This window comes from Lonchura striata, chromosome 1, assembly GCF_046129695.1.
Source record: "Lonchura striata isolate bLonStr1 chromosome 1, bLonStr1.mat, whole genome shotgun sequence".
NCBI lineage: Eukaryota > Metazoa > Chordata > Aves > Passeriformes > Estrildidae > Lonchura > Lonchura striata.
The window spans coordinates 159351-186488 of record NC_134603.1 but is presented as its reverse complement, the minus strand read 5'-3'; the positions used below and the strand labels follow the sequence as shown (position 1 = coordinate 186488).

At 56.1% G+C, this 27138-nt stretch overlaps 2 protein-coding genes across 2 annotated transcripts in view; one reads left to right on the top strand and one right to left on the bottom strand.

The window, feature by feature from the left end:
• LOC110482562 (ribosome biogenesis protein BOP1) overlaps positions 1-27138 on the bottom strand; it is a gene marked incomplete at its 3' end in the record, with an annotated part of 100064 nt that overhangs the window by 20908 nt on the left and 52018 nt on the right. The window lies entirely within an intron of this gene.
• On the top strand, positions 1205-9814 carry LOC144245948 (basic helix-loop-helix transcription factor scleraxis-like). Its single transcript, XM_077781578.1, has 2 exons — positions 1205-1765; positions 9773-9814. The coding sequence occupies exons 1-2, from the start codon at positions 1205-1207 to the stop codon at positions 9812-9814; spliced, it is 603 nt and encodes a 200-aa protein (XP_077637704.1).

The following is a 27138-nucleotide window of genomic DNA, read 5'->3' as shown; positions in this document are numbered from 1 at the left end:
CGGGACAAAAGCGGGATAAAAACGGGATAGAAGCGGGATAGAAGCGGGATAGAAGCGGGATAGAAGCGGGACAGAAGCGGGACAAAAGCGGGATAAAAACGGGATAGAAGCGGGATAGAAGCGGAGCAGCAGCGGGACAGAAGCGGGACAGAAGCGGGATAAAAACGGGACAAAAGCGGGACAGAAGCGGAGCAGCGGCGGGATAAACCCCCGAGCGGACCGGCGGGAGCCATGAGCGGCCGGAGCTGAGCGCTGCCCGCGGCACTCCCGGTGTCCCGGCGGCATTCCCGCTGTCCCGGCGGCATTCCCGGTGTCCCGGCGTTATTCCCGGCGCTCCAGCGGCACTCCTGCTATTCCGGCGGCATTCCCGGTATCCCGGCGGCGCTCCCGCTGTCCCGGCGGCACTCCCGCTATCCCGGCGCTGCGGCGGCACTCCCGCTATCCCGGCGGCACTCCCGCTATCCCGGCGGCACTCCCGCTATCCCGGCGGCACTCCCGGTATCCCGGCGGCATTCCCGGCGCTCCAGCGGCACTCCCGGTGTCCCGGTGTCCCGCTATCCCGGCGGCATTCCCGCTATCCCGGCGGCACTCCCGCTATCCCGGCGGTATTCCCGCTGTCCCGGCGGTATTCCCGCTATCCCGGCGGCACTCCCGGTGTCCCGGCGGCCCTCCCGCTATCCCGGCGGCACTCCCGCTATCCCGGCGGCACTCCCGGTGTCCCGCTATCCCGGCGGCACTCCCGCTATCCCGGCGGTATTCCCGCTATCCCGGCGGCACTCTCGCTATCCCGGCGGCACTCCCGGTGTCCCGGCGGCCCTCCCGCTATCCCGGCGGCACTCCCGCTATCCCGGCGGCACTCTCGCTATCCCGGCGGCATTCCCGCTATCCCGGCGGCACTCCCGCTGTCCGGCGGCACTCCCGGTGTCCCGGCGGCACTCCCGCTATCCCGCGGCACTCCCGGTATCCCGGCGGCCCTCCCGGTGTCCCGGCGCTCCAGCGGCACTCCCGGTATCCCGGCGGTATTCCCGCTGTCCCGGCGGCACTCTCGCTATCCCGGCGGCATTCCCGGTGTCCCGGCGGCACTCCCGGTATCCCGGCGGCACTCCCGCTATCCCGGCGGCACTCCCGGTATCCCGGCGGCACTCTCGCTATCCCGGCGGCACTCCCGGTGTCCCGGCGGCACTCCCGCTATCCCGGCGGCAGGATGTCGTTCGCCATGCTGCGCCCGGCGGCGGGGCGGTTCGTGTACGCGGAGCTGAGCGCGCTGTCGGAGGACGAGGGGAGCAGCTCGGGCTCGGAGGAGAAGCCGTTCCGCGCCGAGCCGGCGGGGCCGGGCCCGCAGGGCGGGCGGCGGGGGCGCAGCCGCGGCCCGGCGCGGCCGCCGTCCCGGGAGCCGCGGCAGCGGCACACGGCCAACGCCCGCGAGCGGGACCGCACCAACTCGGTGAACACGGCGTTCACGGCGCTGCGCACGCTCATCCCCACCGAGCCGGCCGACAGGAAACTCTCCAAGATCGAGACGCTGCGCCTCGCCTCCAGCTACATCTCGCACCTCGGCAACGTGCTGCTGCTCGGGGAGGCCGCCGGGGCTGCTGCCGGTACCGGCAATAGCGGCGGAACCGGCGGGGCGGGGCAGCCGTGCCGCGGGGCAGCGCCCGCCGCCCTCTGCCCCGCCGCCGCCGCCGCGTCCCCGCCCGGGCGGCACGGAGAGAGCGGCCAGCCCCGGCAGATCTGCACCTTCTGCCTCAGCAACCAGCGCAGGATGGTGAGTGGCGCCGGGAATACCGGGAATACCGGGAATGGGTACCGGGAATACCGGGAACACCGGGGGGATAGCGGGAATGGGGAGCAGGATAGCGGGAACGGGGATTTGGGAATCCCGGGATTCCCAGCCCCGGCAGATCTGCACCTTCTGCCTCAGCAACCAGCGCAGGATGGTGAGTGGCACCGGGAACACCGGGAATACCGGGAATGGGTACCGGGAATACCGGGGGGATAGCGGGAACGGGGATTTGGGAATCCCGGGATTCCCAGCCCCGGCAGATCTGCACCTTCTGCCTCAGCAACCAGCGCAGGATGGTGAGTGGCACCGGGAACACCGGGAATACCGGGAATGGGTACCGGGAATGGGTACCGGGAACACCGGGAATACCGGGGGGATAGCGGGAATGGGGAGCAGGATAGCGGGAACGGGGATTTGGGAATCCCGGGATTCCCAGCCCCGGCAGATCTGCACCTTCTGCCTCAGCAACCAGCGCAGGATGGTGAGTGCCTCCGGGAACACCGGGAATACCGGGAATAGCGGGGGGATAGCGGGAATGGGGATTTGGGAATCCCGGGATTCCCAGCCCCGGCAGATCTGCACCTTCTGCCTCAGCAACCAGCGCAGGATGGTGAGTGGCACCGGGAACACCGGGAATGGGTACCGGGAACACCGGGAATGGGTACCGGGAATACCGGGGGGATAGCGGGAATGCCGGGGAGATAGCGGGAATAGGGAGCAGGATAGTGGGAACGGGGATTTGGGAATCCCGGGATTCCCGGCCCCGGCAGATCTGCACCTTCTGCCTCAGCAACCAGCGCAGGATGGTGAGTGGCACCGGGAATACCGGGAATGGGTACCGGGAACACCGGGGGGATAGCGGGAATGGGCAGCAGGACAGCGGGAACGGGGATTTGGGAATCCCGGGATTCCCGGCCCCGGCAGATCTGCACCTTCTGCCTCAGCAACCAGCGCAGGATGGTGAGTGGCACCGGGAACACCGGGAATACCGGGAATGGGTACCGGGAATACCGGGAATGGGTACCGGGAACACCGGGAATGAGTACCGGGAATACCGGGAACACCGGGGGGATAGCGGGAATGGGGAGCAGGATAGTGGGAACGGGGATTTGGGAATCCCGGGATTCCCGGCCCCGGCAGATCTGCACCTTCTGCCTCGGAGGACGCTCCTGAGTTCCGGAGGGTTTGGGATGTCGGGAATGGGGACCGGGATACCGGGAATGCCACGGGGAATCCGGGATACCGGGAATGGCGATAGGACAGAGGGAAAGGTGGCCCGGGATTCGGGAGTGAATCCCGCGGGGAACGGAGCTCCGGGAATTCGGGAATTGTGTCCCAGGATTCGGGAATGCTGCGGGGATAAAGGAGAGGGGGGACCGGGATTCGGGAATTGTGTCCCGGGAATTCGGGAATGAATCCCACAGGGAATGGAGTCCTGGGATTTGGGGATGAATCCCACAGGGAATGGAGTCCTGGGATTTGGGGATGAATCCCGCAGGGAACGGAGTCCTGGGATTTGGGGATGAATCCCACAGGGAATGGAGTCCCGGGATTCGGGAATTGTGTCCCGGGAATTCGGGAATGAATCCCACAGGGAATGGAGTCCTGGGATTTGGGGATGAATCCCACAGGGAATGGAGTCCCGGGATTCGGGAATTGTGTCCCGGGAATTCGCGCGTGCTGTGGGGATGCAGGGAACGGGGACCAGGATTTGGGAATGTTGTGGGAATAAAGGGATGGAGACTGGGATTTGGGATCCGTGCTGGGAATGAAAAGCCCGCAGGTTCCCAAAAAACCAGCAATTCCCGGGTTTATTCCGGCAGTTCCCGGGTTTATCCCGACAATTCCCAGGTTTATCCCAACAATTCCCGGGTTTATCCCAACAATTCCCGGGTTTATCCCAGCGATTCCCGGGTTTATCCCGGCGATTCCCAGGTTTACTCCAGCAATTCCCGGGTTTATCCCGACAATTCCTGGGTTTATCCCAACAATTCCCAGGTTTATCCCGGCGATTCCTGGGTTTATTCCGACAATTCCCGGGTTTATCCCAGCAATTCCCGGGTTTATCCCAACAATTCCCGGGTTTATCCCAGCAATTCCCGGGTTTATCCCAACAATTCCCGGGTTTATCCCAGCAATTCCCGGGTTTATTCCGACAATTCCCGGGTTTATCCCAACAATTCCTGGGTTTATCCCGACAATTCCCGGGTTTATCCCGACAATTCCCAGGTTTATCCCGACAATTCCCGTGTTTATCCCAGCGATTCCCGGGTTTATCCCAACAATTCCTGGGTTTATCCCAACAATTCCCAGGTTTATCCCGACAATTCCCGGGTTTATCCCGGCAGTTCCCGGGTTTATCCTGACAATTCCCGGGTTTATCCCGACAATTCCCGGGTTTATCCCAACAATTCCTGGGTTTATCCCGACAATTCCCGGGTTTATCCCGACAATTCCTGGGTTTATTCCAACAATTCCCGGGTTTATCCCGGCAATTCCCGGGTTTATCCCAACAATTCCCGGGTTTATCCTGACAATTCCCGGGTTTATCCCGACAATTCCCGGGTTTATCCCAACAATTCCTGGGTTTATCCCGACAATTCCCGGGTTTATCCCGGTGTTTGCCCACTCCCGCTGGGAGCTGCAGGGACAGCTGAGCCCGCCCGAGGCAACTCCAAAATCCATGGAAAAATCCATGGAAAATCCATGAATAATCCATGGAAAATCCTCTCTGGAGCTGCGGGAAAAGGGACGGGAGAGGAGCCGGGAATGGGCACCGGGAAAAGTCCTGGAAAAATGGGACACGGATTTGGGATCAGCTCCCAGTGCTCCCAGTAACTCCGTACTGGGATCCCAGTTCCCAATCCCAGTGCCCCTGGATTTTGGGATTCCCTGGATTTTGGGATTCCCTCTCCTCTCCCAATTCCCAGGATTTTGAGATTCCCTCTCCTCTCTGATTCCCCGGATTTTGGGATTCCCTCTCTGATTCCCTGGATTTTGGGATTCCCTCTCCTCTCCCAATTCCCTGGATTTTGGGATTCCCTCTCCTCTCTGATTCCCCGGATTTTGGGATTCCCTCTCCTCTCCGATTCCCTGGATTTTGGGATTCCCTCTCCTCTCTGATTCCCTGGATTTTGGGATTCCCTCTCCTCTCTGATTCCCTGGATTTTGGGATTCCCTCTCCTCTCTGATTCCCTGGATTTTGGGATTCCCTCTCCGATTCCCTGGATTTTGGGATTCCCTCTCCTCTCCAATTCCCTGGATTTTGGGATTCCCTCTCCTCTCTGATTCCCTGGATTTTGGGATTCCCTCTCCTCTCTGATTCCCTGGATTTTGGGATTCCCTCTCCTCTCTGATTCCCTGGATTTTGGGATTCCCTCTCCTCTCCAATTCCCCGGATTTTGGGACCTCCCTGCAGGTGCAGCAGGGAAAATCCAGCGGGATTTTCCTGCCGCATCCCAAATCCCAAATTCCCCAAATTCCCGCCCTGGGAGCGGGGCCATTCCAAGGGCAGAGGGGCAGGATCAGGATCCGGCTGATCCCGGATAACCCGGAGGGGACGGAAAATCCTTGGGAAGGATTTTGGGCTCATCAAACTCCGGAATTTTCCACCCAAACCATTCCCAAAGCCCGACAGCTCCGGGGTTTGGGAAAGAGAATTTGGGAAAGGGGGAATTTGGGAAAAGGGGAATTTGGGAAAAGCCCAGATCTTGGGAATGGCCCTGCCCAGGCTGCTGGGAACAGCCGGGAATGGGATCCCAGCTGGGAATGGGATCGGGAATCTGGGAATGCTCTGGCCAGGGAGGGACCCTAAATCCGACGCCATTCCAGAATTCCCAGGGATTTTTCCAGGCTTGCAGTCAGGGACATCTTCCCCTGTCCCGGGATGCTCCCAGGACATCCCCAGGGATCAATTCCTACAAATCCCCATCCTTGATTTCCCCAATCCCAATAATTCCCATCCCAAGTTCTGGATCAATTCCTACAAATCCCCATCCTTGATTTCCCCCAATCCCAATAATTCCCATCCCGAGTTCTGGATCAATTCCTCCAAATCCCCATTCTTAATTCTGGATCAATTCCTACAAATCCCCATCCTTGATTTTCCCCCAATCCCAATAATTCCCATCCCGAGTTCTGGATCAATTCCTCCAAATCCCCATTCTTAATTCTGGATCAATTCCTACAAATCCCCATCCTTGATTTTCCCCCAATCCCAATAATTCCCATCCCGAGTTCTGGATCAATTCCTACAAATCCCCATCCTTGATTTCCCCCAATCCCAATAATTCCCATCCCAAATTCCGGATCAATTCCTACAAATCCCCATCCTTGATTTCCCCCAATCCCAATAATTCCCATCACTGATTTCTCATCAATCCCTGTAAATTCCATTGCCAATTTTGGATCAATTCCTACAAATCCCCGTCCTTAATTTTGTAATTCCTGTAAACTCCCGGTGTCAATTCGCCATCAATCCCAATGAATTCCCACCCCTCATTTTCCATCAATTCCTATAAAATCCCATCACAGCTGGAATTGGGCTGGGATTAGAGCTGGAATTGGGGCTGGAATTAGAGCTGAATTTAGGGCTGGAATTAGGGCTGGAATTAGAGATGGAATCTGGGCTGGAATTAAAACTAGGACTGGGGCTGGAATTAGAACTGGATTTAGAGATGGAACTAGAACTGGAATTGGGGCTGGAATTAAGGCTGGGATTAGAACTGGGATCAGGGCTGGGGTCGGGGTTGGATTTGGGCTGGAATTAGAACTGGAATTGGGGCTGGAATTAGAACTGGATTTAGGGCTGGAATTGGTTTTAGGTCTGGAATTAGAATTGGAATTGGGGCTGGAATTGGGGCTGGAATTGGGGCTGGAATTGGTTTTAGGGCTGGAATTAGAATTGGAATTGGGGCTGGAATTGGGGCTGGAATTTGGGCTGGAATTGGGGCTGGAATTGGTTTTAGTTCTGGAATTAGAACTGGAATTGGGGCTGGAATTGGAATTGGGGCTGGAATCGGGGCTGGGCTCGGGGCCGGCGCCGCTCCCGCTCCGTGCCGGGATTTCCCGGGATGCGCTCCGGCGGATTTGGGGTTTAGGGAATCCCGTCCCCCTCTTTGATCCCGAGGAATTGAGCTGCAGCCCCTCGGGAATGCCGGGAATGCCGGGCTGGGACCGTCCCGGAGCTGCCCTCCCGCCCCAAATCCCCAAATCCCCAAATCCCAAATCCCCAAATCCCGGCTTTTCCCAGGACGGGAAGAGCCGATCCCAGGGAACGGGCTGCCCTTTAGGGCCCTTCCCAACCCCCAGCATTCCAGGATTCCGAGTCTGGGATCGGCTCCCTGAAAGGAATTCCCCTCTGGAATCTCGGGATCCAGGATATTGGGATCCAGAGGGGATTTGGGATCTAGGGAGGAATTGGGATAAAGGAATTCCCCTCTGGAATCTCGGGATCCAGGAATTGGGATCCAGAGGGGATTTGGGATCTAGGGAGGAATTGGGATAAAGGAATTCCCCTCTGGAATCTCGGGATCCAGGATATTGGGATCCAGAGGGGATTTGGGATCTAGGGAGGAACTGGGATAAAGGAATTCCCCTCTGGAATCTCGGGATCCAGGGGGAACTGGGATCCAAAGGGATATTGGAATCCAGGATATTGGGATTTGGGATCCAGGTTACAGGGATACAGAAGGATTTGGGGATCCAGAGGGATTTTGGGATCCAGAGGGAATTTGGGATCCAGGGGGGAGTCAGGGCCCGGATCAGCTCCAATCCCATTCCCAGCCCGGAATCCGTCAGGAATGGCCGATCCCGGTGCCATTCCCAGAGCATTCCCGACCCTCCTGGGACAGGGAACGGATGGGAAATCCCGGGAAAGGGGAAATCCCGGGAAAGGGGAAATCCCGGAAAATGGGAAATCGTGAGAAAGGCAAATCCCGGGAAACAGGAAATCCCAGGAATCCCAGGGAAAACCCTGGCACAGCTTCCCAAGGAAATCCATATGGGAGGGATTTGGGATGAGAGCAAAGATTTGGGATCAGGGATCAGAGATTTGAGGACGGATTTGGGATGGGAGCAGAGATTTGGGATTTGGGATGAGAGCAAGGATAAGGGGTCAGGGATTTGGGATCAGGAATTCCATGAGATTCCCAAACCCCCCCGGAGCCGTTCCTGCTTTTCCCCTTCAGGGCTGCACCCCCAATCCAGTTTTCCATGGAAAAATCCTGGATTAGGCAATTCCATGAGATTCCCAAACCACCCCGAAGCCGTTCCCACTTTTCCCCCTTCAGGGCTGCACCCCCAATCCAGTTTTCCATGGAAAAATCCCGGATTTAGGCAGAAAGAACGGGAATTCCAAGAGCTTCCCAAACCACCACGAAGCCGTTCCCACTTTTCCCCCTTCAGGGCTGCACCCCCAATCCAGTTTTCCATGAAAAAATCCCGGATTTAGGCAGAAAGAACGGGAATTCCAAGAGCTTCCCAAACCACCACGAAGCTGTTCCCACTTTTCCCCAGGACAGCATCACCCCCAATCCAGTTTTCCATGGAAAAATCCCGGATTTGGGCAGAAAGAACGGGAATTCCAAGAGCTTCCCAAGCCCCCCCGAGCCGTTGCCGCCGTTCCCCCTTTCCGTGCCCGAATCCCGAATTCCCGGCGGGAGAAGCGCGGCGGGATTTTCCCGATCCCCGTTTCCGCTCCAGACGGCCCGAGCTGCCGGGAGCGACATCTGGGAACTGGGAGCAGAATTCCCCCTTTTCCCTCCCCTTCCCACCCGCCCGGGAACAAAGGCAGCGGCGGCGCCGCACGTGCGGCCCGAGAACGGGAATTGCTTCCCAAAAAACTGGGGTGGGAAAGGGGATTGGATCCTAAAAACTGGGATGGGAAAGGGAATTGGATCCTAAAAACTGGGATGGGAAAAGGAGATTGGATCCTAAAAACTGGGAATGGGAAAAGGGGAATTGGATCCTAAAAACGGGGATGGGAAAGGGGGGTTGGATCCTAAAAACTGGGAATTGGAAAGGGAGATTGGATCCTAAAAACGGGGATGGAAAAGGGGGGTTGGATCCTAAAAACTGGGATGGGAAAAGGGATTGGATCCCAAAAAACTGGGATGGAAAAGGGAGATTGGATCCTAAAAACTGGGATGGGAAAAGGGATTGGATCCCAAAAAACTGGGATGGAAAAGGGAGATTGGATCCTAAAAACTGGGATGGGAAAGGGAGATTGGATCCTAAAAACTGGGATGGGAAAGGGAGATTGGATCCTAAAAACTGGGATGGGAAAAGGGGAATTGGATCCCAAAAACTGGGATAGGAAAGGGGGATTGGATCCTAAAAACTGGGGTGGGAAAAGGGAGAGGCCGGGATGGGGACAGAGTTGGAATTGGATCCCAAAAAATGGGGAGGGGTACTGGTCATACTGGTTATACTGGGATGGGCACTGGTTATACTGGGATGGGCACTGGGGTTATACTGGTTATACTGGGATGGGCACTGGTCATACTGGTTATACTGGGATGGCACTGGGGTTATACTGGTTATACTGGGGTGGGCACTGGTCATACTGGTTATACTGGGGTGGGCACTGGGGTTATACTGGGAGGGGCACTGGTCATACTGGTTATACTGGGATGGGCACTGGGGTTATACTGGTTATACTGGGATGGCACTGGGGGTGACTGGGGCACGGGAATCCCGGGATCGGGGCAGGGATCGGGAACAGCTCTGGGAGATCCCGGGAGGATTCCTGGGAATGGGATCCAGGAGAATTCCCTGGGAATGGGATCCTGGGAATGGGATCCAGGAGAATTCCCTGGGAATGGGATCCTGGGAATGGGATCCAGGAGAATTCCCTGGGAACGGGATCCCAGAGAATTCCCCGGGAAGGGATTCCAGGTGGATTCCCTGGGAAGGGGATCCAAGGGGATCCTGGAAGAATTCCCCAATTCCCAATTCCGGGTTTGATCCCATCTCCTTTCCCTCCCGCAGAGCAAAGACCGGGACAGGAAGACGGGACAGCTCCGGAGCTAGGCCGGGAATTCCAGCTGGGAATCCCAGCCGGGAATTCCAGCCGGGAATCCCAGCCGGGAATTCCAGCCGGGAATCCCAGCCGGAGCAGGGGAAAGCCACGCTGGCGGATTCCCGGATCCGGGGACGTTTTCCTGCCGGATCCCGCGGGAAGAGCGGCACCGGAATTCCGGGATATCCTGGGAATGCACCCACAGAGCCCCAGGGACGGCGGAGCCACTCCGGGAATCCTCGGGAATTCCTGCCCGGGATTCCTGCCTGTGGAACACTTGGATCTCCTGGATCTGCTCCGGGAATCCTCGGGAATTCCTGCCCCAGGATTCCGGATCACAGAACACTTGGATCTCTTGGATCCACTTGGGAACCCTTGGGAATTCCTGGGAATTCCTGCCCCAGGATTGCTGCCTGTGGAACACTTGGATCTCTGGGATCCGCTCCGGGAATCACTGGGAATCCCTGCCCTGGGATTCCAGCTCATGGAACACTTGGATCTCCCAGATCTGCTTGGGAATCCTTGGGAATTTGTGGGAATCCTGCCCTGACATTCCTGATTGTGGAACACTTGGCTCTCCCGGATCCAGCCCAGAAATCCTTGGGAATCCTGCTTACAGAACACTTGGATCTCCCGGATTTACTCGGGAACCCCTGGGAATTCCTGCCTTGGGATCCGTGGATGCCCATGGAACACTTGGCTCTCCTGGATCCACTCCGGAAAACCTTCGGATCCATGGAGGCTCATGGAACATTCGGCTTTCCTGGATCTGTTTCCCAGTCGATCCCAGAACTGATCCTGGAATTAATCCCGGAACCGATCCTGGAATCAATCCCTGAACTGATCCCAGAACTGATCCTGGAATTAATCCTGGAACTGATCCTGGAATCAATCCCTGAACTGATCCCAGAACTGATCCTGGAATTAATCCTGGAACTGATCCTGGAACCAATTCCTGAACTGATCCCGGCACTGATCCTGGAATAAATCCTGGAACCGAACCCTGAACTGATCCCGGCACTGATCCCAGAACCGATCCTGGAATTGATCCTGGAATCAATCCCTGAACTGATCCCAGAACTGATCCTGGAACTGGTCCCAGAACTGATGCTGGAATTAATCCCGGAACTGATCCTGGAACTAATCCTGGAATTGATCCTGGAACCAATCCCTGAACTGATCCTGGAACCGATCCTGGAATCAATCCCTGAACTGATCCTGGAATCAATCCCTGAACTGATCCCGGCACTGATCCCAGAACCGATCCTGGAATTGATCCTGGAACTGATCCCGGAATCAATCCCGGAACCGAACCCTGAACTGATCCCGGCACCGGTTCCCGAGTGCGGGGGCTCCATTTTTTGGGAATTATCAATCACATGCTGGAATTTCATGTCGTTGATGTGGGAATTAATTAAATCCAGATTTTTGTGTCATTAGTCGGGAATCTGGGTCATGATCCCTGAGGGAATTCCTTCCTTTTCCCTTTCCCTTTTCATTTTCCCTTTCCCTTTCCCATTTTCCCTTTCCTTTTTTCCTTTTCCCCTTTTCCCATTTTCCCTTTCCCCTTTTCCATTTCCCTTTCCCCTTTTCCCTTCCCTTTCCCGTTTTCCCTCCCCCTCAGGTCATTCCCAGCCAGCACCGACATTCCCTGTGCCAGGAGGAGCAGGAAAAAACCAGGAATTTGGGAAAACCCGGGGAAACGAACCCCAGCACTTCCCAAAGTTCCTCCTGCGGGATCCCGGGACAACGGGACCTTCCCAAATCTGTGGGATGAGGGAAAGGCCTGGAATGTGGGGCAGCAGGAGGGGGAGGAAAACTGGGATGGGCTCTGGGACTGGGAACTGGACTGGGACGGGATTGGGATCGGAACTGGGATGGGATTGGGATCGGAACTGGGATGGGATTGGGAACAGAACTGGGATGGGATCGGAACTGGGATGGGATTGGAAACAGAACTGGGATGGGATTGGGATCGGAACTGGGATGGGATTGGGAACAGAACTGGGATGGGATTGGGATCGGAACTGGGATGGGATTGGGAACAGAACTGGGATGGGATTGGGAACAGAACTGGGATGGGATTGGGATCGGAACTGGGATGGGATTGGGATTGGAACTGGGATGGGATTGGGAACTGGACTGGGATGGGATCAGGAACAGAACTGGGATGGGATCGGGATCGGAACTGGGATGGGATTGGGATTGGAACTGGGATGGGATCAGATCCAACACAGAACCAGGATAAGCCCCAGCATCAGGATTCCCATGGGATTCCCCGAGCCCCCGATCCCGAGTGATTCCCGTGGGATTCCCGAGCCCCCGATCCCGAGTGATTCCCGTGGGATTCTTTGAGCCCCCGATCCCGAGTGATTCCCGTGGGATTCCCGAGCCCCCGATCCCGAGTGATTCCCGTGGGATTCTTTGAGCCCCCGATCCCGAGTGATTCCCGTGGGATTCCCGAGCCCCTGATCCCGAGTGATTCCCGTGGGATTCCCGAGCCCCCGATCCCGAGTGATCCCCGTGGATTATCCGAAGGCGCCGGCACCGCGGGGGGCTGGGAATGTGGGGAGGGCTGGAAAGGCAGGAGGATTCCCAGGAAAAGGACGTCGGGTCCATGGGAAGGAAATCAGGGAATTGCTGAGCTTGGAGAAGTCCCCAGAGCCTCCCGAACCCAGCCCGGCCGTGTCCCCATCCCGCATCCACAGGGATGGGAATTCCAGCTGGCAATGAGGATTCCAGCCCAGAACTCCAGCCCTTTCCGGGGGAATATTCCCAAAAAAATCCCAGCTCCAGGCTGTTCCCTGTCCTGTCCCTGCTCCCGGCCTTTTCCAGCCCCACATTCCAGCCCCGGCTGCTCCCCCGGGCTCAGCCGGAGCAGGGACACGGATCCGGCCGGGAATGGCCGTGCCCATTCCTAGGGAATGCCACGGGAAGCGCGGAATTCCCTGATCCCACGGATCCCCCGGGGCTCCCGGCCCTTCCTCAGTTTCCCCGTCCCGCGCCGGCAGCGTTCCCGGCCCGTTCCCGGCTCCCCCGGCGGGGCCTGGCCCGGGATTTTCCGGGACATTTTTGCTCCATGAAATCAGCGGAGGCTCCTGGATCCGCACGTCCCGGCCTTGGCTCCCGCGGGATTGGCGCCGAGCCCGCTCCCCACTGCCAGCCCGGCTCCTGGAATTCAGGAATTCAGGAATTGGGGCCCGCGGCCCGGCATGGCTCCGCACCGGAGGAATTTTGGGATCGCTCCCAGGGCCGGGAGCTGCTCCCGATTTCCCTGCGGGCCCGGGAGACCCAAAGTGGGAGAGGAAGCTCCAAACTGGGAATTTTGGAGGTTCCTGGGGGAGGATTCCGCCTCGTTCCCAGCTCCCGGGGCGGATCCAGCGGGATCGCCCCGGGAATCGGCCTCTGGAACGTCCCCAGGGGCACCGGCCCCTCCGGATCCAGGGAATCGGGAATTGCTGGCGTTGGAAAATCCCTGGGAATGGGGATTCCAGCCCGGCCGTGTCCCCATCCCACATCCACAGGGATGGGAATTCCAGCTGGCAATGGCAACTCCAGCCCAGAATTCCGGGGGGAATATTCCCAGAAATCCCACTCTGGACGGCTCCGGGGGTGCCAGGGGTGGGATACGGATCCGGGTATTCCCAAATCCCGCTGTGCCAGGAAGCTGAGGCTCCCCCAGCTGCCAGAATTCCCAAAAATCCCTCCCATATTCCAGGAGAGCTGGAGAGGGGTTTGGGATGCAGGCTGGAGGGATGGGAAACCGGGAATGGCTTCCCATGGAATGTTGGGATTTTGGGATGGAATTCCCAGAGAATCCAGGGCTGGAACATCCCGAGATAGTGGGAGCTGTGCCTGTCCATGAAAAGGGATGATCCCTAAAATCCCTTCCAACCCAAACCATTCCAGGATTCCATGGAAAACCCTGGAATTGTCCCAGGCCAGGCTGGTGCATCCCGGGATAACCGAACCATCCCTGCCTATGGAATGGGGGAATCCCTAAGTCCTGTCCATCCCAAAGCATTCCAGGATTCCCTGGACATCCCTGGAATTGTCCCAGGCCAGGCTGGTGCATCCCGGGATAGCAGAGCCGTCCCTGCCCATGGAACGGGACAATCCCTAAATCCCAAAGTTTCCAGGAGTCCCTGGCGCACCCGGAGCGCTCCCAGGCCCCATCCCAGTAAATCCCAGCTCCCATTCCCAGTGAATCCCAGCCCTGATTCCCAACGAATCCCTGGCCATTCCCAGTGAATCCCAACCCTATTCCCAGTGAATTCCAGCCCCATTCCCAACGAATCCCTGGCCATTCCCAGTGAATCCCAGCCCCCATTCCCAACGAATCCCTGGCCATTCCCAGCGAATCCCAGCCCCATTCCTAACGAATCCCTGGCCATTCCCAGTGAATCCCAACCCTATTCCCAGTGAATTCCAGCCCCATTCCCAGTGAATCCCAGCCCCATTCCCAATGAATTTCTGGCCATTCCCAGTGAATCCCAACCCTATTCCCAGTGAATTCCAGCCCCATTCCCAAGGAACCCCAGCCCCCGTCACTGCCGCTGTCTCCCAGCCCCCATTCCCAATCCCCCGGCCATTCCCGGCCCCTGGAATGAGCTGCCAGGCTCCCACCTGATCCATCAGCAGCTGCTCCCGGCCATTCCCGGCCCGCACCTGCAATTCCTGCCGGGAACCACATGTGACCCCTCCTGTGATCCCTGATTTATTCCCTGCCAGCGCTCTCCCCCTGCTTCCCTCCCTCCTTCCCTCCAGCGCCTGCCAGCTGGGGATCGCCCCCACCGCATCCCAAAAAAACCCATCCCAAAAAAACCATCCCAAAAAAAAAACCCATCCCAAAAAAAAAACCCATCCCAAAAAAACCCACCCCAAAAAAAAACCCATCCCAAAAAAAAACCCCATCCCAAAAAAACTCATCCCAAAAAAAAAACCCATCCCAAAAAAAAAACCCATCCCAAAAAAAAACCAACCCAAACAACGGGGGGGTGATCCCAGACAGTCCCGGATCGCCGGGGCTGTTTTCCACCCCGCCTCTCCCGGTTTCTCTCCCGGTTTTTGGAGGGCTGTGTTCCCACCCCGGTCTCTCTCCCGGTTTTTCCAGGGCTGTGTTCCCACCCCGGTTTCTCTCCCGGTTTTTTTGGAGGGCTGTATTCCCACCCCGGTGTCTCTCCCGGTTTTTCCAGGGCTGTGTTCCCACCCCGCCTCTCTCCCGGTTTCTGTCCCGGTGTCTCTCCCGGTCTCTCTCCCGGTTTTTGGAGGGCTGTGTTCCCACCCCGGTCTCTCTCCCGGTTTTTCCAGGGCTGTATTCCCACCCCGGTGTCTCTCCTGGTTTCTCTCCCGGTTTTTCCAGGGCTGTATTATTCCCACCCTGGTTTCTCTCCCGGTTTTTCCAGGGCTGTATTATTCCCACCCCGGTGTCTCTCCCGGTCTCTCTCCCGGTTTTTCCAGGGCTGTGTTCCCACCCCGGTGTCTCTCCCGGTTTCTGTCCCGGTTTCTGTCCCGGTCTCTCTCCCGGTTTTTCCAGGGCTGTGTTCCCACCCCGCCTCTCTCCCGGTTTCTGTCCCGGTTTCTGTCCCGGTGTCTCTCCCGGTTTTTCCAGGGCTGTATTATTCCCACCCCGGTGTCTCTCCCGGTGTCTCTCCCGGTTTTTCCAGGGCTGTATTCCCACCCCGGTGTCTCTCCCGGTTTTTCCAGGGCTGTATTATTCCCACCCTGGTTTCTCTCCCGGTTTTTCCAGGGCTGTGTTCCCGCTCCCCTTCCCCCCGGCGCGCTCCAGGTGCGCCGGGAGCGCCGGGAAGCGCCGGCCCCGCGCCGCCTCCCCCGTGTCCGTCTGCGGCGGGAGCAGGAAGCCAAATCCGCCTCTGGAATTCTTCACTCGCTCCTCGTTGCCGGCTCCCGCGGGATGCCGGGGTCAGGCTCCCTCTCCCGCTTTTCCCGGTTTTCCCTGGATGAGCTCGGGTTACAATGCCGGCTCTGTTCCCGGCCGGGCCCCCGGCGAGCCCTAATCCCGCTCCGCCGGCTCCCGGATTGATTTCGGGGATTTGGGATCGTTCCCGGCTTTTCCTGCGCCCCCCCGGCCTCCCCGGAGAGGCTTCGGCGCGGGGAAATGCGGGAAAAACGGGAATGGAGCGGCCGGGACAGGGACGGGGAGAGGGAAAATGGGAATGGGAATGGGGAATGGGAAAATGGGAATGGGGAATGGGGAATGGGGAATGGGAATGGGAATGGGAATGGGGAATGGGAATGGGGAATGGGAATGGGAATTGGGAATGGGAATGGGGAATGGGGAATGGGAATGGGAATGGGGAATGGGAATGGGAATGGGGAATGGGAATGGGAATGGGAATGGGGAATGGGGAATGGGGAATGGGATGTGGGAATGGGGAATGGGAATGGGGAATGGGGAATGGGAATGGGATGTGGGGAATGGGAATGGGGAATGGGAATGGGAATGGGAATGGGGAATGGGAATGGGGAATGGGGAATGGGAATGGGGAATGGGGAATGGGAATGGGGAATGGGAATGGGAATGGGGAATGGGGAATGGGAATGGGGAATGGGAATTGGGAATGGGGAATGGGGAATGGGAATGGGAATGGGAATGGGAATGGGAATGGGGAATGGGGAATGGGAATGGGGAATGGGGAATGGGAATGGGGAATGGGGAATGGGAATGGGGAATGGGAATGGGAATGGGGAATGGGGAATGGGAATGGGGAATGGGAATTGGGAATGGGGAATGGGGAATGGGAATGGGAATGGGAATGGGAATGGGAATGGGAATGGGAATGGGATGTGGGGAACTGGGAAATGGGAAACGGGGAACTGGGAAAAGGGCTGGGAATGTGCATCCAGGAGCCTGAGATCCCATGGATGAGCCAGGGATGGAGGCTTTGGAATGCTGGAGCCGCCTGCTCCGCGTGCCTCAGTTTCCCTCTGGAACAGCATTCCAGGGGTTTGGGGGGGTCTTTTCCCAGGGAAGGATCCCAGAGTGGAGCACGGACACGGAGACTCCCGGAATTCCGGGATGGGCGGAAGGAGGGAGGGAAGGCTGGACCGGGATGTCCCCAGCTCCACACACGGGAATTCCATGGATAGGGACAATTCCCATGATCCCAGAGAGATCCAGCCCGGCCCGGGACACTTCCAGGGATTCCCTGGGAATTCTGGAATGCTTTGGGTGGGAAGGGACCTCTGGGATTGATCCCATTCCATGGGGCAGCTCTCGATATCCTGGGATAGTGCAGGATTCTCTGGGAATTCCATCCCAAAATCCCAGCATTCCATGGGGAGCCATTCCCTGTTCCCATCCCTCCTGCATCCCAAACCCCTCTCCAGCTCTCCCAGAAAAACCCTGGAAAAGGCTCTGGAATTCTCCTGGAATTCCCTCAGCACATTCCCAGTCTTCCCTCATCTCCAGTTGGAATTCCCAGCTCCTCCTGCACATTCCCAGTTTTCCCTCATGGTTCCAGTTGGAATTCCCAGTTTTCCATCACCCCAGTGCCGGTTCCAGTTGGAATTCCCAGTTTTCCCCCATCCCGGTGCCAGTTCCAGGTGGAATTCCCGGCTCCCCAGCACATTCCCAGTTTTCCCTCATCTCCAGTTGGAATTCCCAGTTTCCCCCCATGGTTCCAGGTGGAATTCCCGGCTCCCCAGCACATTCCCAGTTTTCCCTCATCTCCAGTTGGAATTCCCAGTTTCCCCCCATGGTTCCAGTTGGAATTCCCGGCTCCCCAGCACATTCCCAGTTTTCCCTCATCTCCAGTTGGAATTCCCAGCTCCCCCAGCACATTCCCAGTTTTCCCTCCTGGTTCCAGCTGGAATTCCCAGTTTTCCCTCCTGGTTCCAGCTGGAATTCCCAGTTTTCCCTCCTGGTTCCAGCTGGAATTCCCGGCTCCCATCCCCGGAGCTGCCCCGGTTCACGAGGGGGCTCCGCTCCGGCTCCCCGCGGCTCCGGCCGGGAATTCCGGCCGGGAATTCCGGCCGGGAATGGCAGCTGTGATTTACGAGGGGCTCCTGGAAAAGCGCTCCCGATCCCGGCGGCCGCCGCGGCTTTTCCTGCACCTGGAAAAGCGGGAGAGACGCCCCCGGATCCCGGCGGGAAAAGCGGGAACGGAGCCGGAGCTGCCGGAGGGACTCGGGAATTCGCTTGGAATTCCAGCGGAGCCGGGAATACTCCTGGGAACGCCGCGGGTTCCTGGGAATTCCTTTATCCTGGGAATAGTCCCTTTTTCCCTGGGAATTCCTGTTTTTCTTGGGAATACCCTGTTTGCCTTGGAACACCCCATTTTTTCTGGGAATGTTCATTTATCCCAGGAATGCCCGGCTTTCCTGGGAATTCCCTGGTTTTCCTGGGAATGCCTGTTTATCCCAGGAATACCCCGTTTTTCCAGGGAATGCCCCATTTTTTCCTGGAAATACCCTGTTTTTCCTGGGAAAAGTCTGTTTTCCTGGGAATACCCAATTTTCCCGGGAGGTTGCTCTGCCTCGGGACGGAGTCTCGATCCCACTCGGAAAATTCCGGGATTCGGGATGAGATCCCAGCCCAGGACAGTGACAACGCCTGGCTGGGAATCCGCATCAACTGCCACGGAAAAGCCTTAAAATTCCCAAGAAACCACCTCAAATTCCCTAAAAAACACCTCAAAATTCCTGAAAAATGTCCTCAAAATTCCCTAATAAAAGACCTCAGGATTCTCTAAAAAAACTACTTCAAAATCTCCTCAAAAACACCTCAAAATCCCTTAAAAAACACCTCAATATTCTCTTAAAAAACACCCCAAAATTCTCTAAAAAACACCTGAAAATCCCTGGCAAACCACCTCAAAATTCCCTGAAAAAAACCACCTCCAAATTCCCTGAAATCCACCTCAAAATCCCCTTAAAAACACCTCAATATTCTCTAAAAATCCGCCTCAACATTCCATAATAAAACACCTAAACAGTCCCTAAAAAAAATCCTCAAAATCTCCTAAAAGAACACTTCAAAATTCCCAAAAAAACCCGGCCTCAAAACTCCTGAAAAAAAGATTAAAATTCCCTAAAAAAACCCCCCCAAAATTTCCTAAAGAACACCTCAAAATCCCCTAAAAATATTTCAAAACTCCTGAAAAAACACCTCCAGATTCCCTAAAAAACACCCCCAAATTCCCAAAAAAACACTTTAAAAAACCTTTCCAAAAAAACCCTGAAAATTCCCTAGCAACCCCCTCAAAACTCCTGGAAAAAAACATCCCCAAAACCACTAAAACCACCCCAAAATTCCCTAAAAAACACCCCAAAATTCCCTAAAAACCACCTCGGAAAACCATTAAAACCCCCCCTGAAAATTCCCAAGAAACCCCCGCCGAAAACTCCTGAAAAAACCCCTCCAAATTCCCTGAAAACCCCTGGAAATTCCCAAATAAAATCCAGGCTATCCCCGCTGGCTTGGGCTCCATCTCCGCCACCTTTGTTGGGAATATCCCGGGATAACGGCGGGATAACGGCGGAATTTTGGGATTTTTCCTTTCCCCACCCCCCCCAGATCTTTCCGTGCTGCTTTTCCTGCCCATGGAAAAATCCTCCGGCTCCCGCTCCAAGATTCCTGCGCCGGCCCCGGCCCTGGCAAATCCTCCCGCGCTCGCTCCGACTTTTCCACTCCCGCACCTCGGGAGCCGGTCCCGCTTTTTCCTTGGAATTCTGCCCTTCCCGCCGGGAGGCTCCAAACTGGGAATTCCCGGGCTGGGAGAAGCACCGGATTTCTGGGAATTCCATCCCAAAATCCCAACATTCCCTGGGAAGCCGTTCCCTGTTTCCCGTCCCTCCAGCTCTCCCAGAAAATCCCTGGAAAAGGCTCTGGAATTCTCCTGCGGGAGCACTTGGATTCCCGGCTCCGGAGCCTCTGGATCTCCCTTTCCTTCCCAGAACTGGGACAAAACCAGGAGATTTTGGGAATTTTGGGCTCCCAGGAATGGGGAGGATTCTCCTCAGTCCCAAACCTTGGGAATTCTGGGATGAGAGGGGAAAATCCGGGATAAGGGAGGTGGGAATGTGGCTGGGGTGGGAATTTTATGGGAACTCCCTCCTGGAAGAACCGATCCAACCTCGGAATGCTGGGAATGGGGTGGGAATGGAGGGGATTTTACGGATGATCCCAAAATCCCAAGGAACACCTCCAGCTATTCCAGGGCCAGATTCTCCGGGAATTCCATCCCAAAATCCCAATTTTCCATGGGGAGCCATTCCCTGTTTCCCGTCCCTCCAGCATCCCAAACCCCTCTCCAGCTCTCCCAGAAAAACCCTGGAAAAGCCTCTGGGATCTCCCGGAATTCCCAGCTCCCCGTGCACATTCCCAGCTCCATTCCCGAGGAATTTCCCAAGGATTTTCCCAGCCTGGCCCTGCCCCAGCTCCAGACGCGGATCCAAAGGCTCCGAGGCCCCCCGGATTTGGGATTTGGGATTTGGGATTCGGGGCCCCCGCAGCCGCTGCCGCTTCCGGAGGCGCCGCCGGAATTGCAGCCGCCGTTCCCTCGGGAAGAGGCTCCCGCTCGTTAAATTGGGGATGGAAAAGGGAAAAACCGGGAAAAGCTCCGGCCGCAGCGGGGGGAGGGGGCGGGACAGCGGCATGAACAATGGGATAACCGGGATAACACCTGGGATAACAACCGGGATAACTGCCGGGATAACACCCGGGATAACCGCCAGGATAACCGGGATAACACCTGGGATAACCGGGGTAACTGCTGGGATAACACCCGGGATAACACCCGGGATAACTGCTGGGATAACACCCGGGATAACCACCGGGATAACTGCTGGGATAACACCCGGGATAACACCCGGGATAACTGCTGGGATAACTGGGATAACCGCCGGGATAACACCCGGGATAACACCCAGGATAACCAGGATAACTGGGATAACCGCCGGGATAACCGGGATAACTGCTGGGATAACACCCGGGATAACACCCGGGATAACTGCCGGGATAACTGCCGGGATAACTGCCGGGATAACAGCCGGGATAACCGGGATAACAGCCGGGATAACCGGGATAACACCCGGGATAACAACCGGGATAACCGGGATAACTGCTGGGATAACCACCGGGATAACACCCGGGATAACCGCCGGGATAACTGGGATAACCGCCAGGATAACTGGGATAACTGCTGGGATAACCGGGATAACCGCCAGGATAACTGGGATAACCGCCGGGATAACCGGGATAACACCTGGGATAACAACCGGGATAACCGGGATAACTGCCGGGATAACTGCTGGGATAACTGGGATAACTGCTGGGATAACTGGGATAACCGGGATAACCGCCAGGATAACCGTCAGGATAACCGGGATAACTGCTGGGATAACCAGGATAACCGCCAGGATAACTGCCAGGATAACCGGGATAACTGCCGGGATAACTGGGATAACTGCCGGGATAACAGGGATAACCGCCGGGATAACCGGGATAACTGCCGGGATAACCGGGATAAACGCCGGGATAAACGCTGGGATAACCGCCGGGATAACCGGGATAACCGCCGGGATAACCGGGATAACTGCCGGGATAACCGGGATAAACGCTGGGATAACCGCCGGGATAACCGGGATAACCGCCGGGATAACCGGGATAACTGCCGGGATAACCGGGATAAACGCCGGGATAAACGCTGGGATAACCGCCGGGATAACCAGGATAACACCTGGGATAACAACCGGGATAACCACCGGGATAACAACCGGGATAACCGGGATAACACCTGGGATAACACCTGGGATAACCACCGGGATAACAACCGGGATAACCGCCGGGGTTAACCGCCGGGATAACCGGGATGGGATAACCGCATTCCAAGGGTTTAGGGAAACAGGGCCCTGCTGAGGAGCCACTCCCGGGAGATTTCCGGGATCTGGCGGATCCCGGGATCGTGGAGTGCCCCGGATGGGAAGGGAAATCGGGAGCAGCTTTTCCAAGGAAAAGAGCCAAGGGAAGCCGAGCTCCAGCCAGGGGCGAGCTGGGAGCAGCTGGGATGGGATTGGGAATTGGGATTGGGAATTGGGATAATGGGATTAGGAATGGGATTGGGGATGGGATTGGGGATGGGATAATGGGATGGATTGGGATAATGGGATGGGATTGGGGATGGGACAGGGATGATAGGATGGGATTGGGGTGGGATGGGACTGGGATAATGGGATGGGATTGGAATGGGATAGTGGATTGGGACTGGGATGGGACTGGGATAACGGGGTGGGATCCATAGGATGGGACGGGATCCATGGGATGGGATGGGACGGGATCCATGGGATGGGATAGGATTCATGGGATAGGAGAGGATCCATGGAATGGGATCCATGGGAAGGGACCCATAGACTGGGATAGGATCCATGGTTTGGGATCCATGGGATGGGATGGAATCCACGGGATAATGGGATCCATGGGATGGGATCCATGGGATGGGATTGGGATGGAATCCACGGGATAATGGGATCCATGGGATGGGATCCATGGGATGGGATGTAATCCACGGGGTAATGGGATCCATGGGATAGGATCCATGGGATAGGATGGGATGGAAAGAGATCCATGGGATGGGATGATGGGATGGGATTGGGATGGAATCCATGGGATAATGGGATCCATGGGATGGGATCCATGGGATAGGATGGGATGGAATCCACGGGATAATGGGAGGGGAGCGGGGCCGTGGCCTCTGGCAGCCGCCGGAGCGGCAGCCGGAGCCGGGAAAAGCCGTTCCAGGGATTTGGCTCCGGAGCAAAGCCACGGCCACGCTCCGGGATCTGGACACATTCCAGGGATCTGGACACATTCCAGGGATCTGGACACATTCCAGGGATCTGGACACATTCCAGGGATCTGGACATGCTCCGGGGATCTGGACACATTCCAGGGATCTGACCCCTGGCTCCGGACACGCGCCGGGATCTGGACACATTCCAGGGATCTGGACACGCTCCGGGGATCTGGACACATTCCAGAGGTCCGGCCCTTTGCTCCCAAACACATTCCAGGGATCTGGATCACTCCAGAATTCCAGCCCTGCGTTCCCAAACACATTCCAGGGATCCAGCCCTGTATTCCCAAACACTCCAGAATTCCAGCCCTGCATTCCCAAACACTCCAGAATTCCAGCCCTGTATTCCCAAACACAATCCAGGATCCAGCCCTGCATTCCCAAACACTCCAGAATTCCAGCCCTGCATTCCCGAACACTCTAGAATTCCAGCCCTGTATTCCCAAACACATTCCAGGATCCAGCCCTTTATTCCCAAACATGGGATCCTGTCCTGGGAATCTCGCCCATGGGATCCTGGCCTCGGGATCCTGGAATGCTTCAGCCGGGAACGGATTTTTGGGATCTTCCCATTCCAGCCATTCCACGGGCAGGGAACTTCCCGATATCCCGGGTTGATCCAAGCTGGATCCCGGCCCCGGGAATGCCGGGAGTTGTTTGGGAATGGTTTGGGAATTGTTTGGGAATTGTTTGGGAATTGTTTGGGAATTGTTTGGGAATTGCCGAGCCGGCAGCTCGGAGCCCTCGCGATCTCCCGGCCTTTGCCAGGGAATGTTTTGTTCCCGAGTTTTTCCAGGAATCCCAGCTGAGGCTGGAGCTGCTTTTTTGGGATGAGAGAGGAATCCCAACTCTCCCGAAATCCGGGAGGCCCGGGAGGGACAGGGAGCGGCGTCGGACTCGGAGATTCCCAAAGATTCCCCGGGAAGAGGCAGAGCCCCGGGATAAGGAAAAGGAGGACGGAATTCCCACCGGGATTCCCACAGGGAAGCCTCTTCCCGAGGGAAAATCCACGATTCCGGCTCCAGGATGATCCCTGCCCCGCTCCTGCTTTTTCCCGGGAATTCCCAAACCTTCCTGGCTGGATGGGAAGGCCTGGGATGTCCTGCTGGAGCCGGAATCCCGGGAATTATCCCACTGGGAAGGGGATGAATCCCACAGCTCCTCCTCTCCTCCAAATCCCAGCAGGCCACACTCCCAGCTCCGGATTCCCGGGATAAATCCATCCCAAGGGAATGGGATCAGCCAGGATCTGCATTTGGGATTATCTGGGTGTTTGTTTTTTTTTTTCCGTGGATTTTATCCCATTTTGCCGAAGTTCGGGAACGGCTCGGCAGCTCCTTCCGTCTTCCCTACAAAAACCCTCCGGGATCACAACTCCACGGATGGAATCCTGGAATTCCAGAGGCTGGAAAAGGCCCGGGAGCCGCCCAATCCCAGCCCTGGCCGCGTTCCCAAGCGCCACATCCACAGGGAAGCCAATCCCCGGGACAGGCAGGGAAAATTCCCAAGCTCCGACCTCGGGATAAGGAATTCCATGCCCGGCCTCCTCCCCATCCCGGAAAAACCGGGAAAAGCGCGGAGGTGAGGGCGGCGGCGGCACTTTTCCAGTGGCATTCGGGGCTGTTTTCCGATGGAATTTCCGGGCAGCTCCGGCTGCTCTGGGATCCACCCCCATGACGAGAGCTCCGAGGAATCCCAGCGGAATCCCAGCGGGAATCCCAGCGGAATCCCAGCGGAATCCCAGCGGGAATCCGAGTGGAATCCCAGCGGAATCCCAGCGGGAATCCGAGTGGAATCCCAGCGGGAATGCGAGCGGAATCCCAGCGGGAATCCGAGCGGGAATCCCAGCAGGAATCCGAGTGGAATTCCAGCGGGAATGCGAGCAGAATCCCAGCGGGAATGCGAGTGGAATCCCAGCGGGAATCCGAGTGGAATCCCAGCGGGAATCCCAGCGGAATCCGAGTGGAATCCCAGCGGGAATGCGAGCAGAATCCCAGCGGGAATGCGAGCGGAATCCCAGCGGGAATCCGAGTGGAATCCCAGCGGAATCCCAGCGGGAATCCGAGTGGAATCCCAGCGGAATCCCAGCGGGAATCCCAGCGGAATCCGAGCGGAATCCCAGCGGGAATGCGAGCAGAATCCCAGCGGGAATCCGAGTGGAATCCCAGCGGGAATGCGAGCGGAATCCCAGTGGAATCCCAGCGGAATCCGAGCGGAATCCCAGCGGGAATGCGAGCGGGCACCGGGACATCCCCGGGCACGAGCTCCCCACGCCGATCCCGGTCAGGAATGCGCCACAGAATTCCGCCCGAATCCGCCAAAAATCCGGGAAAATCCACCCAAATGGAGCAGCCCCCCCCTCCCGGCTCATTCCCGAGCTCTAATTCCGGAGCCGGATTTAAAAACCGGGAATCTTCCCAAAATATCCGCGGGATCGTCCGAGCCAAGGCAGCCCTGGGTGGGATGCACATCCCGAACTTTCCCCTCCGGATGCTCCCTGCCGGGCAGCCGGAGGAAATTCGGGATGGGCGAGTGGAAAAGACTCTTCCCAAAGTCCTCTGGCAGGGAATATTCCCGGGAATCCGGAGCCTGAGGAGCCGGGAGCTCGGGAAAGAGGCCGGGAATTCCGGGCGGGAGCGGCTCCAGGATTGGGATGGGAATGGGGGAAATTCCTGGGAATGGGTGAAAATCCTGGGAATGTGGAGTTTGGGATGGGAATGGGGGGAAATTCCTGGGAATGGATGAAAATCCTGGGAATGTGGAGTTTGGGATGGGAATGGGGGGAAATTCCTGGGAATGGGGGAAATTCCCGGGAATGTGGAGCTTGGGATGGGAATGGGGGAAATTCCTGGGAATGGGGGAAATTCCTGGGAATGTGGAGTTTGGGATGGGAATGGGGGGAAATTCCTGGGAATGGGGGGAAATCCTGGGAATGTGGAGTTTGGGATGGGAATGGGGGGAAATCCTGGGAATGGCATGAGAATCCTGGGAATGTGGAGTTTGGGATGGGAATGGGGGAAATTCCTGGGAATGGCATGAAATTCCTGGGAATGTGGAGTTTGGGATGGGAATGGGGGGAAATTCCTGGGAATGGGGGAAATTCCCGGGAATGTGGAGCTTGGGATGGGAATGGGGGAAATTCCTGGGAATGGGGGAAATTCCTGGGAATGTGGAGTTTGGGATGGGAATGGGGGGAAATTCCTGGGAATGGGGGGAAATCCTGGGAATGTGGAGTTTGGGATGGGAATGGGGTGAAAATCCTGGGAATGTGGAGTTTGGGATGGGAATGGGTGAAAATCCTGGGAATGTGGAGCTTGGGACGGGATGAAAATCCCGGGAATGGGGAGTTTGGGATGGGAGTGGGGGATTTGGGAATACCGGAACGTGGGAATGGCCATCCCGACCCTCTGAACTCCCTATTCCCGAATTTCAGACGCAGAATTTGGGATAAATCTTCCCCCCCCCCCCAATCTCCATCCGGAATTTTTTGGGAAGAATTCCAAACCCGGCCGGCAGCACGGAGCGGAAAAATCTCCAGGAGCGAGAGAGAAAAAGCAGGAATAGGAAAAAAGCAGGAATAGGAAAAAAGCAGGAATGTGCAAAAAAGACAGATTGTGAAACAGCAGGAATACTTTAAAAAGCAAGGGAAAAAAGCAGGAATGCTTGGAAAAATGGGAATATGAAAAAGGTAGGAATACAAAAAAGCAGGAATATTAAAAGAAAAGCAGGAATAAAAAAAAAAAAAAAGCAGGAATATTAAAAAAAAAAGGGAATAAAAAACACCCCAGGAATAGGAAAAAAAGCAGGAACGTAAAAAAAAAAAAGCAGGAATAAAGAAACGCCGGAATAAAGAAAGGCTGGAATATAAAAAAAAGATGGAATATTAAAAAAAACCCCAGGAATATAAAGAAAAGCAGGCATGGAACAAAAAGCAGGAATTTAAAAAAAGGTGGAATTTAAAAAGCAGGAATGTAAAAAAGCAGGAATAGAACAAAAAGCAGGAATAAAAAATAGTGGAATATAAAAAACAGGAATATTTTTTAAAAAGCTGGACTAGAACAAAAAGCAGGAATTTAAAAAATGGTGGAATACAATAAAAAGTGCAGTATTTTAAAAAAAAAAAAAAATGCAGGAAAACAAAAAAGGTGGGAAAAAACCCAGGAATTAAACAAAAGCTGGAATATAAAAAAGTCAGGAATGTAAAAAAGGTGGAATATTGAAAAAGCAGGAATACAAAAAAAGAAGGAATATTAAAAAAACAGGAATAAAAAAAAAAAAGTGGAATAGAAAAAAAGCAGGGATGGAACAAAAAAGGCAGGATATTAAAAAAGCAGGAATACAGAAAAAGGCGGAATATTAAAAAAAGCAGGAATACAAAAAAAATAGTGGAATATTTAAAAAAAGCAGGAAAAGTCGGGAATATTTAAAAAGCAGGAATAGAAAAAGTCAGGAATATGAAAAAAGCAGGAACAGAACAAAAATGGAATATGAAAAAAGCAGGAACAGAACAAAAAGTGGAA

Coding starts and splice junctions, on each gene's coding strand:
- LOC144245948 (XM_077781578.1), top strand. CDS start 1,205: ATGTCGTTCGCCATGCTGCGCCCGGCGGCGGGGCGGTTCGTGTACGCG. Junction 1,766..9,772: donor TCAGCAACCAGCGCAGGATG/GTGAGTGGCGCC, acceptor TCCCTCCCGCAG/AGCAAAGACCGGGACAGGAA.